We start from the raw sequence: 14,089 nt of genomic DNA, 5'->3' as shown, positions 1-14,089 counted from the left end.
TAAACATCCCCAGACCTGTACATGTATCTGCTGTATTATCAAAGCAAATGACAAAAAATTCATAAAAATCATGACAAATGCTTCTTTTTAAATTTTTGAGACAGAGAGAGAAAGAAAGAGAGAGAACAAGTGGGGGAGGGGCAGAGAGAGAGGGAGATGAAGAATCCAAAGCAGGCTCCACAGTGTCAGTGCAGAGGCCAACGTAGGGCTTGAACTCCTGAACTCTGAGATCATGACCTGAGTTGAAGCTGGATGCTTAGCCGACTTGAGTCACCCAGGTGCCCCCCAAAATCCTTCTTTTTGTAGTAAATTTTATGGGATATGTATTATTTTATATGATTAATATGGATGCTTGGGTCTAGAAGTATCCAAAGAGCTAAAAGCTTCATTTTTCAAACAGTGGCTAATTTCAAGGTTTGATGTGAACTAGTCCGATTTTTAGGAAATGTGAATTATATTATCACAATGGTCAGTGAAATTAATTATAATCAATGAGGAAAGTGCAGCATCTTATGTTGGAAGGATTTATAAGAATGTGAGATCAGTTCAATCCTAAAGATTCAAGAGGCATCTACTGGAAAATTGTTTGAAAGAGGGAAAATATTATTTATTTGGAAAAAATATAGCACATATAATACCATCTTTGTTGTGCATTTATAGCAAGAAGAACTACATAATTATTATTCTTTAAAAGAGTCTCATTAAGAATGTTAGGCATTCTGACTTTTATTGTTGTTTTGTAATCAGATTGACTTTAATGAAAAACACATTTATAAATATATAGGTGTATTAGTTTGTTCTTGTTGTAACAAATTACCACAAAGTTTAATAGCTTAAAACAATACAAACTTATCTATTTACAACAGTCAAGATATGGAAGCAACCCTAGTGTCCATCCATAGATGAATGGATTAAGATATAATATATATTAGCCATAAAAAAGAATGAAGACTTGTCATTTGCAACAACATGGATGGAACTAGTGGGTACAGTGCTAAGTGAAATAAGTCAGAGAAAGACAAATACCATATGGTTTCACTCATGTGATATTTAAGAAACAAAATAAATGAATGAACAAAGAAAAAAAGAGACAAATTTAAAAAACAGACTCTTCAATACAAGAACAAATTGGTGGTTGCCAGAGGAAGGATGGGTAGGGGAATGGGTAAAACAGATAAAGGGAATTAAGAGTACAGTTACCTTGATGAGCACTGAGTAATGTATGGAATTGCTGAACCATCATATTGCACACCTGAAACTACTATAACACTATACTAATTATACTTCAAATATATATATATATATATATATATATATATATATATATATATACACACACACACATATATACGGTCATTCAGTGAACAAAGATAACTTTGAATCAGTAGCTGTGTCAGAGTCCTCAATACCACCCCCAGGTTAGATGATTCATGAGGATTCACAGGACATAGCATGTAGTCATATTCACAGCTAAGATGTGTTCTAGAAAAAGGATGCAATACAAAAGAAGCAAACATGGGGCAAAGTTGAAGGAAAAAGTCCTCTCCCAGTGCAGTCACACAGGATGTGCTTAATTTCTCAATGCCCAAAAGTTGTGACAACAAATTAAAAGAGTTGTCTAGGGGTGTCTGGGTGGCTCAGTTGGTTAAGCATCCAACTCTTGGTTTTGGCTCAGGTCATGATCTCTTGGTTCATGAGTTTGAGAACTCACGAGAGTTCAGCTCTGTGTGGCAGCGTACAGCTTGCTTGGGATTCTCTCCCTCTCCCCCTCCCCATCTTGTCCCTCCCCTGCTTGTCTTTCTTTCAAAATAAATAAACTTAAATAAATAAATAAATAAATAAATAAATAAATAAATAAATAAATGTGTTGTCTATTATGAATGTTCCTAAGAAATGAGGTGATTTAGGGGCGCCTGGGTGGCGCAGTCGGTTAAGCGTCCGACTTCAGCCAGGTCACGATCTCGCGGTCCGTGAGTTCGAGCCCCGCGTCGGGCTCTGGGCTGATGGCTCAGAGCCTGGAGCCTGTTTCCGATTCTGTGTCTCCCTCTCTCTCTGCCCCTCCCCCGTTCATGCTCTGTCTCTCTCTGTCCCAAAAAAATGAATAAACGTTAAAAAAAAAATTTAAAAAAAAAAAATAAAAAAAAGAAATGAGGTGATTTAAATTGGGAGTTGGTCACATGGGCATCCTCTGCCCAGCATGTATACAACTCCAGAATCTCTGAACAAAAGCCAAGTGTCCAGTATAAACTACATTATTTGTACAAACACTTCAGGTACAATGAGCCACTTTTATTTAGGGAAAGATTTTTTATCACTGTAGGAAACTGTTTAAGGAAACAGCCTGCCTTTCTAAGGATAGGCAGTATTAGGGCTACAATGTTAACCCCCCCAACTTTTTTTTTTTTTAACATTTATTTGAGAGAGAGGGAGAGGGAGACAGAGAGAGAGGGGGGAATGAGTTGGGGAGGGGTAGAGCAAGGGAAACAAAAGATCCGAAGCAGGCTCCATGCTGTAAGTGCAGAGCCCAAGGTGAGGCTTGAACTCAAGAACCCCGAGATCATGACCTGAGTCAAAACCAAGAGTTGGCCGCTTAACTGACTGAGCCACCCAGGAGCCCCATCAACCTTTTTCTCCATAGTACCCCAAGTATATTATGAAGATGTATTAATAAGGATAAATTATTATGCCTCATACCAACTTCAAATGGAGCAAAGTCTTAAATGTGGAACAATTAAAATAACTAGAAGATAATAAAATAATAAATAGCTAACATGTACTGAGCTCTTGCTATATTCCTGGCACTAAGTATATGTATGACCTTATTTAATATTTACAGCAACCACATGAGACAGCCAGAGATGATACTCAAAATACTCAACTACCAGTATCACATGTCTACCACACTATTTAGGCATGTCGTTCCTAAAATCAGCCTGAGAGGTAGGTACTATTATTATCTCCATTTTATAAAAAAAGGAGTGAACATAGAGAATCCAAGGATCCACAGCTAATACATGACAGAAGTGAGATTTTTAATTTAGCTTGTTCCAGAGCCCTGGCTCTTAATCACTGTGCTATATTGCCTCTCAATATGCAAAATACCTGTATGGTCCTAGGATGGGAAAGAATGTCTTACACAAAGACACACACACACACACACACACAGAGGCACGGTAAAAACCATAAAGAAAGAACTGCTAAATTCAATTTCATGAAAATTTAAAACTAGAAATAGTAAAAGGCAAAAAAAAACAAAGTTAAAAGCCACTGGCTGAGACACTGTGATACATTTAACAAGAATTAAAGTCAGACAACATAAAATTTCCTTTATCAGTAAGAACAAGGCAAAGGAACACAACAGAAAAATCAGCAAAGTAACTAAGTAATTCACATAAAATGAAACCAAACAGCCAGGAAATATATGGGAAAAATGATAAATAATAATATAAATGCAAATTACATGACATACACTTCCATACTCACCAGACTGGCTAAAATTTTAGTCAGATAATAGCAAGTGCGGTGAATATGAGGAACAATAGAAATCTTTCTTCATTGATGGGAAGGATAAATTGACAAAAGCATTTTAGGAAGATATTTGGCAGCATCTAATAAAGTTGAAGATCCATATATGTTCTGATCCAGTAATGTTATTCTTAAGGTTTATATCCTAAAGAAACCCTAACATATATGATCAGAGACATGAGTAAGAATGTTTGCTGCTGCACTATTTAAATATTATTATTATTATTATTATTATTTAGTGAGGAACAGCTCAAATGTTCAATAGCAAGGGAACAGAGAGAAAAAATAGTATATTTAAGAGATATTATACACCATATTATACATATTATATGGCAGTAAAAATGAATTAACTTACACTTATAATACACATGTATCACAAAAACAAAACTAAGGGGAAAAAAAGTTGCAGACCATCATGTATCACTTACATAAGTTGTAAAAACACATAAAAAACTATTATTTATTGTTCACAAATACACAAATGTACTAAAGATTAAAAAAAAGGAAAGAAAAAATAAGATGGCCTATATAACATGACTTAGAATTCATTGTTTTTTTTTTTTAATATTTATTTGAGAAAGCACATGTGCACACAGTGGGGGAGGGGCAGAGAGAAAGGGAGAGAAGAGAGAGAATCCCAAGCAGGCTCTGCACTATCAGTGCAGAACCTGACGTGGGGCTTGAACTCACAAACCATGAGATCATGACCTGAGCTGAAATCCAGGCAGATGCTCAACCAACTGAGCCACCCAGGTGCTTCAGAATTCACTGTTTTAAAGCAAGGCACATTAGAAGAAACTTGCTATTATATTTACTATTAAAGTGCTATTCAATGTATTATTCACTATTTAATAAAGCCTTCTCTTTATAAAAACCAATGCATAGGGGTGCCTGGGTGGCTCAGTCAGTTGGGCGTCCGACTTTGGCTCAGGTCATAATCTCATGATTTGTGAGTTTGAGCCCCACGTTCGGGCTCTGTTGCTGCCAGCTCAGAGTCAGGAGCCTGCTTCAGGCTCTCTCCCCTCTCTCTGCTCCTCCCAGGCTCATGCTCTGTCTCTCTCTGTCTCTCAATAATAAATAAACGTTAAAAAAAATTTTTTTTTAATGGGGCGCCTGGGTGGCGCAGTCGGTTAAGCGTCCGACTTCAACCAGGGCACGATCTCACGGTCCATGAGTTCGAGCCCCGCGTCGGGCTCTGGGCTGATGGCTCAGAGCCTGGAGCCTGTTTCCGATTCTGTGTCTCCCTCTCTCTCTGCCCCTCGCCCGTTCATGCTCTGTCTCTCTCTGTCCCAAAAATAAATAAACGTTGAAAAAAAAAAAAAATTAAAAAAAAAAAATTTTTTTTTAAGAAAATCAATGTATATAATAATAGTAAAACAAAGGCTGAAAATCAATGCTCTAATTTCCATGTTAAGAATTTTGGGTGAAAAAAAGAAATAAAATTGGGGTGCCTGGGTGGCTCAGTTGGTTAAGTGTCCAACTTTGGCTCAGGTCATGATCTCACGGTGAGTTTGAGCCCCACATCAGACTCTGTGCTGATGGCTCAGAACCTGGAGCCTGTTTTGGATCCTGTGTCTCCCTCTCTCTATGCCCCTCCCCCGCTCATGCTCTCTCTTGCTCTCAAAAATAAATACAACATAAAAAAAAAATTTAAAAAAAACATGGAAGGAAGGAAAGAAAGATATGACCTAAAAATCAATAAAACAGGAAAAAAAGTAAACAAAAGAGAGAAATCAGGAAAACCAAATTTTGCTCTTTGAAATGAACAAAAAGAGAGGAAACACCAATTATCAACATCAGGAATGAAAGAGTAGACATCACTATAAGACTGTAAAGATGTTAAAAGATAAGATAATCTTGAGTAACTTTCACCAATAAATGACAACTTAGACAAAATAGACAAATTCTCAAAACGCAACACAAGAAGAAATATACATACAAATCCTTTTTTTTTTCTTTCCTTTAAGTAGGCTTCGTGCCCAGCCTGGAGCCCAACGCAGGGCTTGAACTCACCACCCTGAGATCAAGACCTGAGCTGAGGCCAAGAGTCGGACACTTAACCTACTGAGCCACCCAGACGCCTCAGCAGATAAAATGTTTTAAGTAGATATGCTCATTAAGATTTATATGTACATTTCTGGGACACCTGGGTGGCTCAGTAAGTTAAGCATCGGACTCTTGATCTCAGCTCAGGCCTTGATCTCGGGATGGTGAGTTCAAGCCCTGCACTGGGCTTGGTGCTAGGAATGAAGCCTACTTAAAAAAAGAAAAAAAAAAAAAACAAAAACAAAAACATTATATCTGTCATTAAAAAACCCTCACAAAGAAAACTCCAGGTCCAAAAGGCTTCATTTGGTGAATTGTAGACATTTAAGAAAGAGGTAACATCAATTATACATAAATTCCTTGAAAGGGCAAAAAAACAGGAAAGACTTCTCAACTCATTCATGAAGCTAGCACAACCCAGATACCACATGTGAAAAGAAAACTAAAGAAAAATAAAGCCATCTTGCTCATAAACATAAATGCAAAAAAATATAAATAAACTATTAGAATGTCAAGTCCAACAACATTTAAAATAATAACACATCATAACCAAGTGAATTTATTCCTGGAATGGAAAGAAAATATTTGAATATCAGTATTCAAAATCAAGAAATGTAATATTTGAAAATCAAGAAATGTAATCTATTTACACCAACAGAAAATATATAACATATAACAGGAAAATATTTTTATCATTTTAATAGATGAAGAGAAAAATTAGCATCTACTCACAAAAAAAAATCAGTAAATGAAATAGAAGGGAACTTCCTTAATCTGATTAAAGATATCTATAATCATCCCCCCATACACATATACACCCACACACACAGAAATTTTAATGGTGGACTATTAAAACTTGGCTGAAATTCTATCACCATTTCAACTCGACATTATGTTGGAGGTCCTAACAAGTGCAATAAAAGGGAGGATGGGAGATGGAGACTGTGCAAATGGTTATGACTGCATAGTATATGTAGAAATTTCAAAAACATCCATAGGCAAATTATTAAAACTAATAAGTGAATTCACCAAGATCACTGGAAAAACAGCTCAAAATACAAAAATTAAGTATATTTGCACATACAACAAAAACTTAGAAAATAAAATTTTAAAAGTGGTGCCATTTCTAACAATGAAATAAAATACTTTTTAAAAAGCCAATATGTATAGAGTTCCTTGTCTCGACCTAGACTGGAATGAACACTTGTAAGGAACAACCATGATGGTGGTTGGGGAATCGGGGGGAGGGAAGGACATGGGCTTAGATGAGAGGGATGGGGAGACCAAGAAAAATGAGAATATGTTAAGCTCCTTGTGGATTAAGTTATAAATATTTATTTGAACTATTTTAGGGGAAAAAAGGAGAAAAAGAAACAAAAAGTTTCAGATGGCAGAATGAAGTCCAAGTATATCAATAACTACAAACATAAAAAGACTAAATTCACTGGTTAAAAGAAAAAGAGATATTGTAATTTTTTAAAAAAATTATAACTTATTTGCTATGTATCAAAAAGGTTCATGGTAAAAGGATGAAAAATACATAAATAAAACTGATATAATATACAATATCTGGGGGGGAAAGGCTTTAAGACAAAAAGCATGAGTAATAGAGAATAGAGAATGAGTAATAGAGAAGCATGACTTTAAGTCCTATTTCACAAAGAAAACAATTCTGAACAAGTACACACCTAACAAAATACATTAAAAATATAAAAAGCAAAAAATTGATAGAATTTTGGAACAAAAATGGTAAATCCACTGTCACAACGAGATCTTAACACTGTTTCAACATTTGCCATCAATCCTCCAAACTATCTCAGACTTTTTTCCTCTTAGGTCAGAAGATTTATGAACTTAAAGACGAATGGTCAATTCAAGTGCATTCTGAACTCTTTTAGAGGCTATTTCATCATTAAGTTACAGGAACAGTTAACTGAAAATAGTGAGAATCTCTGAAAAATGTCCGGTACTAAAGTGGATTATTGCTGCCATCTGCTGGAAACAATTTTTATCCCCATTTCGATCATATTCGCTTTAAAAAGTCCTTGTAAGAAAGCACATGCGGCCCCAAACTGTAATCTTTTCTTTTCTTTTAATGTTCATTTATTTATTTTGAGAGAGAGAGAGAGAGAGAGAGACAGACAGACAGACAGACAGCACATGCCAGAGCGTGCGCACATGCGGGGAATGATCAAGGGAGAGAGGAAAGACAGAATCCCAAGCAGGCTCTATGTAGTCAGCACAGAGCTGGACATGGGTCTTGATCCCACAAACTGTGAGATCATGACCTTAGCCCAAACCAAGAGTCAAATGCTTAACTGACTGAGCCACCCAGGTGCCCCTGTAATCTTTTCTAAGTTTCCTTTATCTAGTGAGATAGAGATACTCTCTCTAAATTAAAATGTGTGTCCTCCCTATGTGCAATTTAACAAGCCTCTGATAACAATTTTTGTTTTTCCGAAGTCACAGGTTTACGACAGTGTTGAAAATTACACTGCCTGAAATCCACTTGGAACTTAATATATCCAAAAGACTACCAAGTTTCCCATACAACTACTGTAAAATCATATTTTATATAATGAATAATTACAGTGAATCACTGCCACCACACAAACCACACTTTACTCCTATGGCATATGAGCCACATTACTTGCAATGTCTCTTAAAATACACACATAAAAATATATGGTAAGTCTTCTAGTGCTCCCTCAAATCTGGTTCCCTTGCCTTCCAGGCACACAGGAAAATTACACTTCTGCGGAGTTAGTACCTAAAATTAGTTAGGATCAACAGGTTGTGTGTGAAAGTACCATGTGCCATCTGCAGGCCAAGGCAAGTAATTGCATTTATCAGACCAGCAGCACTCTTCCTCTATACCAGTGAAAAGATGTGGCCTCAAAAGGAGATGGTGAAGCCACTTCTTTTGGTGATGATGAAGATGAAAGCAGCTTAAAACACTGAAGACAGTTACCCTATAGAGTTTTCCAGACCTACGACAGACTTTGAAATAGTAAAAAAAATAAGCTTTTATTATGTTAAGCCACTGAGTTGGCACTTAAATGTTACCTCAGCATAGCCTAGTCCAGGATTTCTCAACAGAGGCACTACTGACATCTTGGGATGAATAACCCTTTGCTGTGGGTGTTGTCTTATGCCACTTTAGGACATTAAGCAGCATTCCTGGCATCTACCCACTATTTGTCAATAGCACCCCTCAATATAACCACCAAAATTAGCTCCAGACCAGACACTGCCTTCCTCCCTGACTTTGAGAACCAGTAGCTTAGCTTAACCTGAATACAGTATATCTATCTACCTATATATGTGTATATGTTACAAATATGTATGTATATATTACAAATATGTGTATATATTACAAATATATATTACAAATATGTATGTATATATTACAAATATGTATATATTACAAATATGTTACAAATATATGTGTATATATTACAAATATGTATGTATGTATATATTACAAATATATTACAAATACATTACAAATATATATATTACAAATATGTATGAGAGTATATTTAACTTAAGTGTCATGTGACACAAATATATGCTTTATTATGTATTAAGGTCAGATGTTTTATAGGCCCTTAACAGATACAAATTTCGTTTTCTTAAACTAGGAGAGCTAATTCATAAACTTAAGAAAATCTAGTCAGTATTACAAGTCTTTACATAGTAAGGTAAAGAAAATCTTTCAAAAGGATATATAAATCCATACATACTATGCTGTTCATTTCCGAGGACTCATAGCTCCCAACTGGATGTACATTTCCAATGGGCTCCAAGCCCTCTTCATCCCACATGTATGTTCCATCAGAGCTATCAGATGGAGAGAGCTCAAATGAAGAACCAGCTCTGTAATCTGTATCTGGTGAAATCAAGTTATTCCCAGAAGTATGTTTTGTACATTCACTCCTGTCTTCAATTGATTTTTTAAAAGAGAAAGAAAAAAAGTTATTAATTCACAAAAATATATTTCTCAGGTTCTAAAAATATAAGCTCTAATAATTCGTTATAACAAAAAAGTTGGCAAAAAGGTATCAGTAACTATAGAATTTTCTAAGTTCTAAAAAACAAAAAAATCAGGAGGCAAAATCTTAAATAACTTACTGAAATGTTTCCCAATACACATGAAGAAAATTCATTGAGCCATCTTTCACTTCTCCAACATTTCTAGAATTATAAATAAAGCCTCATTTCTTTTAATATTTCCTAAGATATTTACTTTTACACACTGGCCAGGAAACTCCTTACTAAGTATGTATCATTCAAGTTCAGGGTTGCCTCCTTGTAAGGGAAATACTTGTTCTGGCAATCACTTCTAACTAGAAGACCCTCAAATAGGCAAGGGTTTATGCCTATCTTTAGGCATGGCCCAGGCCCTTGACCAGATCACAAGTCTATCCCCAATTCCTTCAGTTTGCTCTTTATTCAGGTTATATGGGCAGAGATACATTTTCTCCAGACTTTCAGTGCCAGTATAACCAAGTACAAGCAGAAATGTTTAACAGGTGCTAATCTCACTTATTATTATTATTATATAACAATATAATATAATAATTATAACAATAATATTTTGCTAAACAAGAAATCTAAGTCCTCCTTTAAAAAAATGAAAATTTCTGGGATAAAAATATGTATTACATTGGACATAACCTATATTAAAACATTAGCTCATTTACCCTTTGGTATAGGTTTACTCTAAACAAATAGGATCTATTACTGTAAAGGAAGAGATGGTTTAAAATAGCATGCCACTATTGAGGGAAGTGGGGAAAAAGAAAAAAACTTTGAAGCAAGAAAAGTTGCATGACATGCATGACATGTCAATGCATGACAGTCAATGAAGAAAAAGGTAAGATACATTAGGGTAAGAGTGTTTTTATTGACATTGTTTTAAATAGTGAAAAATAGGACCAGAAGCAAAAGTCACAAGGAAGATAAATGTTGCCCTGCCCCAATTTTATCTAGATCCATCCCTCCATGAAACTGACAGTACCTTGGAATTATTCAAAAGCTAATCCTAAGTTCAGTTATATTATCTAGGAGAAACCAAACAAATTTAAGGATATTAATATTTACCAGAGACACTTATATCTATCCACTCATCAGTTTTACTTTTTTCATTTTCCTTTGGGGAATCAAATATATCCTTCGGTGGTACGTTTTCATGCTTTTCTTCTTTGAGAGAAATTTCCTCTGGAGTTATTCTAGTTCTGTTGGAGTCTTCTATATCTATAAAATCATCACTAAAGTCTTCACTTAAATCATTTTTATCAGAAGACGACAAAGAAGACAAAGAAATATCATCCACATCATCACTCAGGTATCTAATTTTAGTATCATGCTTCATGGTCTGGTCATTTTCTGTTCTGTAACTATCATTTTCAATTAGTTCTTGGTCTTTACTAGTAGCTCTGTCCTTAGCCATAAGTGCAGCACTTTCCTCTACACATGTATCAGCAGGTGAATTTTTATTACCATCAACTGTGATAGTCCCAGAAAATGGAGGTCGGCTAGATTTCAGTAGAGAGGGATGAACCATCCTATAACCCAACGTGGATGTTACACCTGGGCCATTTGGTAAAGCCAGCTTCTTTCCACCAGCAGCATAAGGCCTATTAAATCCATACCCTAAATGATCATTCCCATTGAGTACTTCTGACTGCCGGGAATTTCTTGTTAGCATACTGGACCTCAGAGGCACTCTAATGGGTAGCTGTTGGTTCTGATAAGGCTTTGTAAGATCTGCAGCTCTATTGAAGGAATGTGATCTGGTTATAGATGAAGGTGGAAGGAATGAGTTTTGAATGGAATGTGAAAAACTTTGTGACCTTACCATTTTTTCACAAGTAAGAGATTTAATATTGTCTAGGGATTGTGCTAAGCCTTCTCCAGAAGTGCTTCTGGTGGCACAGGAGTTTGCTCTAGGCCTTTGTATGCTACCAGATGAACGGTTTCCATACAACCCATTCAACTGCGATTTTGGAGCATTGACTGAAGAATATGAAGTCCTTCCTAATAATGTGCCTTTGGTGAATTTACCCAAACTAGATGGTCCAGACAAAGACTTTTGGTTTAACTCCTCTGTAGATGACACAAACATAGTGGATGGCTTTGCTAACTTTGATGTAAGTAAAGAAATACTTTTCAAGCCTCCCTTTATCCCATTTTTATCAAACATTCCTTGAGTAGGTACATGTTTTTCAGGATCAATCACTTTATCATGTGAAGTTTGAGTACTATTACGCTCTTCAGCACTTTGTGCACTAAGCTGGTATTTAGTTGTCGTTCTCCAATTAAATGAATGGGATGATGGGCAATCAGAGCCATTATTTTTGATGTAACTTTTGACATTGCCACTCTTGGAAGTTCCCAATAAATTAACAGGTGTCCCATTGGGCATTGGCTGTAGTGTACTTCTCACAGATTTTGTTCCATACTTTGGCAACTTGGAACCCAAAAATGACTTGATTTGTGTTTTTTCTTCCATGAGCTATAAGGTGCATTTGTTCTTAAAATTTGACAGAATCTGAGGAGACAAAAAAAGAAGATTAAACATTCCTAAATAAGCACAATTACATGGGGTATTACATAATAAGAATATATATTCTTAGACAATTAAATGATCAAAGCACAAAAGCTACTTATGATTCCTAAAAAATTCTTTATAAATATTGAATGCACTAATTAAATTAATAAATTAATGTTAGGAGAAAGCAAAGAACATTTTTATAAACACTTTTATAAACTTGGGCTATGCACAGTGATAGCATAATCCAGAAATAATAAAATTAGACTACCGATGTTGACTGTGTTTTTAAAAAAAGAAGTACTTCTATAGCACACCTTCCAATTTCAATCCAAATTATTTTTTCACTTTGGACAATATTATCGCCTTTAAAAATAAGAAAATGTCAGAATGGATAAAAAAACAAGACCCATCTATTTGCTGTCTACAAGAGACTCGTTTTAGACCTGAGGACACCTTCAGATTGAAAGTGAGGGGATGGAGAACTATCTATCATGCTACTGGAAGTCAAAAGAAAGCTGGGGTAGCCATACTTATATCAGACAAACTAGACTTTAAATTAAAGGCTGTAACAAGAGATGAAGAAGGGCATTATATAATAATTACAGGGTCTATCCATCAGGAAGAGCTAACAATTATAAATGTCTATGCACCAAATACGGGAGCCCCCAAATATATAAAACAATTAATCACAAACATTAATCACATAAGCAACCCTATTGATAAGAATGTGGTAATTGCAGGGGACTTTAATACTCCACTTACAACAAGGGATAGATCATCTAGACACAGGATCAATAAAGAAACAAGGGCCCTGAATGATACATTGGATCAGATGGACTTGACAGATATATTTAGAACTCTGAATCCCAAAGCAACAGAATACACTTTCATCTCGAGTGCACATGGAACATTTTCCAAGATAGATCACATACTGGGTCACAAAACAGCCCTTAATAAGTATAAAAGAACTGAGATCATACCATGCACACTTTCAGACCACAATGCTATGAAGCTTGAAATCAACCACAGGAAAAAGTCTGGAAAACCTCCAAAAGCCTTAAAGAACACCCTACTAAAGAATGAATGCGTCAACCAGGCAATTAGAGAAGAAATTAAAAAATATATGGAAACAAATGAAAATGAAAATACAACAATCCAAATGCTTTGGGATGCAGCGAAGGCAGTCCTGAGAGGAAAATACATTGCAATCCAGGCCTATCTCAAGAAACAAGAAAAGTCCCAAATACAAAATCTAACAGCATACCTAAAGGAACTAGAATCAGAATAGCAAAGACACCCCAAACCCAGCAGAAGAAGAGAAATAATAAAGATCAGAGCAAAAATAAACAATATAGAATCTAAAAAAACTGTAGAGCAGATCAATGAAACCAAGAGTTGGTTTTTTGAAAAACTAAACAAAATTGATAAACCTCTAGCCAGGCTTCTCAAAAAGAAAAGGGAGATGACCCAAATAGATAAAATCATGAATAAAAATGGAATTATTACAAAAATAAGAAAATGTGATTTTGTTCATTTTTTTTTTTATCTTAGAGAGAGAGAGAGAGAGAGATTAAGAGACAGAGAGAGCAGGGGAGGGGCAGAGAGAGGAGAGAGAGAATCCCAAACAGGCTCTGCACTCTCAGTGCAGAGCCTGATGCAGGGAGCAGGCTCACCAACTGTGAGATCATGACCTGAGCTGAAATCAAGAGTCAGACACTTAACCAACTGAGCCTTCAGGCGCCCCATGATTTTGTTAATTTTTAAAGCATACGTGAGCTTATAAAAACTGGAATAATTTTTAAAATTCATTTTTAAAATTCATTACTAAAATCATGGTAGGATGGGGCGCCTGGGTGGCACAGTCAATTGGCATCAGACTTCAGTTCAGGTCATGATCTCATAGTCTGTGAGTTCGAGCCCCCCTCCGGGCTCTGTGTTGACAGTTCAGAGCCTGGATCC

At 35.8% G+C, this 14,089-nt stretch overlaps 1 protein-coding gene and 1 long non-coding RNA gene across 6 annotated transcripts in view; both read right to left on the bottom strand.

Annotated features, from left to right (window-relative positions):
• Positions 1-14,089, bottom strand: part of CCSER2 (coiled-coil serine rich protein 2) — a 196,183-nt gene that overhangs the window by 130,994 nt on the left and 51,100 nt on the right. For all 5 annotated transcript variants that reach the window (XM_086680170.1, XM_086680171.1, XM_086680172.1 and 2 more), the window contains exons 2-3: positions 10,678-12,127; positions 9,318-9,514 (exon numbers count right to left, since the gene is read on the bottom strand). In XM_086680170.1, the coding sequence (XP_086536296.1) occupies positions 9,318-9,514; positions 10,678-12,088 (1,608 nt within the window). In that variant the 5' untranslated portion in view covers positions 12,089-12,127. The remainder of the gene's footprint in view (positions 1-9,317; positions 9,515-10,677; positions 12,128-14,089) is intronic.
• On the bottom strand, positions 7,702-9,056 carry LOC147576024 (uncharacterized). Its single transcript, XR_015241677.1, has 2 exons — positions 9,011-9,056; positions 7,702-8,887 (listed from the first exon to the last, which is right to left on the bottom strand). It is a non-coding gene; the product is annotated as an uncharacterized LOC147576024 (long non-coding RNA).

This window comes from Puma concolor, chromosome D2 (assembly GCF_028749965.1).
Source record: "Puma concolor isolate L17-30 chromosome D2, mPumCon1.1.hap2, whole genome shotgun sequence".
Lineage (NCBI taxonomy): Eukaryota > Metazoa > Chordata > Mammalia > Carnivora > Felidae > Puma > Puma concolor.
The sequence above is the reverse complement of the archived record's forward strand: the minus strand, read 5'-3'. Positions and strand labels throughout refer to the sequence as shown.